Below are 1,119 nucleotides of genomic sequence, written 5' to 3'. Positions count from 1 at the left end.
GTTCAAAGATTTTCTAACCATAGAACCATGGAATCATCGGACTGACACAACACAGAGGGGCCATTTGGCCCATCTTGTCCATGCCAACTTCTGCAAAATTAACTAATCATTACTTTAGTGATAGGCATTGGTAACTGATTGTCAAAAGAAAGATTGTAAAACGCATTTTAAACATATTGTACATAGTAGACCTCATCGAAACAGGTTACCACAGATTAAACCATAATTAATGCTATTTACAGATTTGCAAATGTGTGAAAGGCAAGATATTCTTGAACGAAAGGGCAACTACAAAGTTGTGCTGTGGCCAGTGCAGCCAAAAGTTTCATCTTGGGGATAGTGGGAAGGATTTCCTCTCCTTACATGTTAAATAATGCCACATATATAAAGTAAGGGAATTTCCAACATAGCAATAACAACAGCGTCCTTTTGAAAGTACTTTCATGTGAAAGAATAACCACAGGTCGGCCGGTCGCGCCCCTCACTCAGGAGGGGTGGCTCCGATTGGAGAACCACCTATTCACTCCGGAGCAGCGGGCAGTCGGCCACCCGCCTTTAGCCGGTCGGGCCCCCACTCGCCGTCACTCCGGAGCAGCGGGCGGTCGGCCATCCAAACTACCCGCCCGTGCGCCCAGTCGGTCGCCTCCAGCGGGAATGACCAAGATGCTGCGGCTCCTGGGCAACCTGATCCGGGCCAGGAATACCGTGAGTACCGGGCCGGGGGGGCGGGGAGACCGGCACTGGGCTGGCTTGCTTCAAGGTCACCGCAGGGAGAGGGGGAGGCCGTGCCCGGGCCCGGGGTTTGGGGCCTAGCCCCGGCGTCTCTCTCTCCCGGTTCCGATGCCAACAGGCCCGGGGATGCCGGGGGTTGGGGGGAAGGATCGGCCGCAGTGTCAAGGCCAGCTTCAGGGAGCAGAGGGAGGGGGAAATGCCGCAAATACAGCAACTTCTTCAGGCGGCTAAAGAAAACCCTTAAACTCCGCTCGGGTCACCGTAACCGGAGAATTACTTCTGTCCCTCGGCTTCAAGGTCGCTGCCGAGCATTCTTTCCCCACCTCCCCACACCCCCCACCACCCCCCCACCCCACAACCCCCCCCCCCCCCCCCCCCGCGCCCCCC

At 55.7% G+C, this 1,119-nt stretch overlaps 1 protein-coding gene across 1 annotated transcript in view; it reads left to right on the top strand.

Annotated features, from left to right (window-relative positions):
• Positions 1 to 523: 523 nt before the first annotated feature.
• Positions 524 to 1,119, top strand: part of LOC109923641 (pyruvate dehydrogenase E1 component subunit alpha, mitochondrial-like) — a 31,352-nt gene continuing 30,756 nt past the window's right edge. The window contains exon 1 of the mRNA XM_048602721.1: positions 524 to 705. Coding sequence (XP_048458678.1) covers positions 655 to 705 — 51 coding nt within the window. The 5' untranslated portion in view covers positions 524 to 654. The remainder of the gene's footprint in view (positions 706 to 1,119) is intronic.

This window comes from Rhincodon typus, chromosome 11 (genome assembly GCF_021869965.1).
Source record: "Rhincodon typus isolate 14 chromosome 11, sRhiTyp1.1, whole genome shotgun sequence".
Classification (NCBI taxonomy): Eukaryota; Metazoa; Chordata; class Chondrichthyes; order Orectolobiformes; family Rhincodontidae; genus Rhincodon; species Rhincodon typus.
The sequence above is the reverse complement of the archived record's forward strand: the minus strand, read 5'-3'. Positions and strand labels throughout refer to the sequence as shown.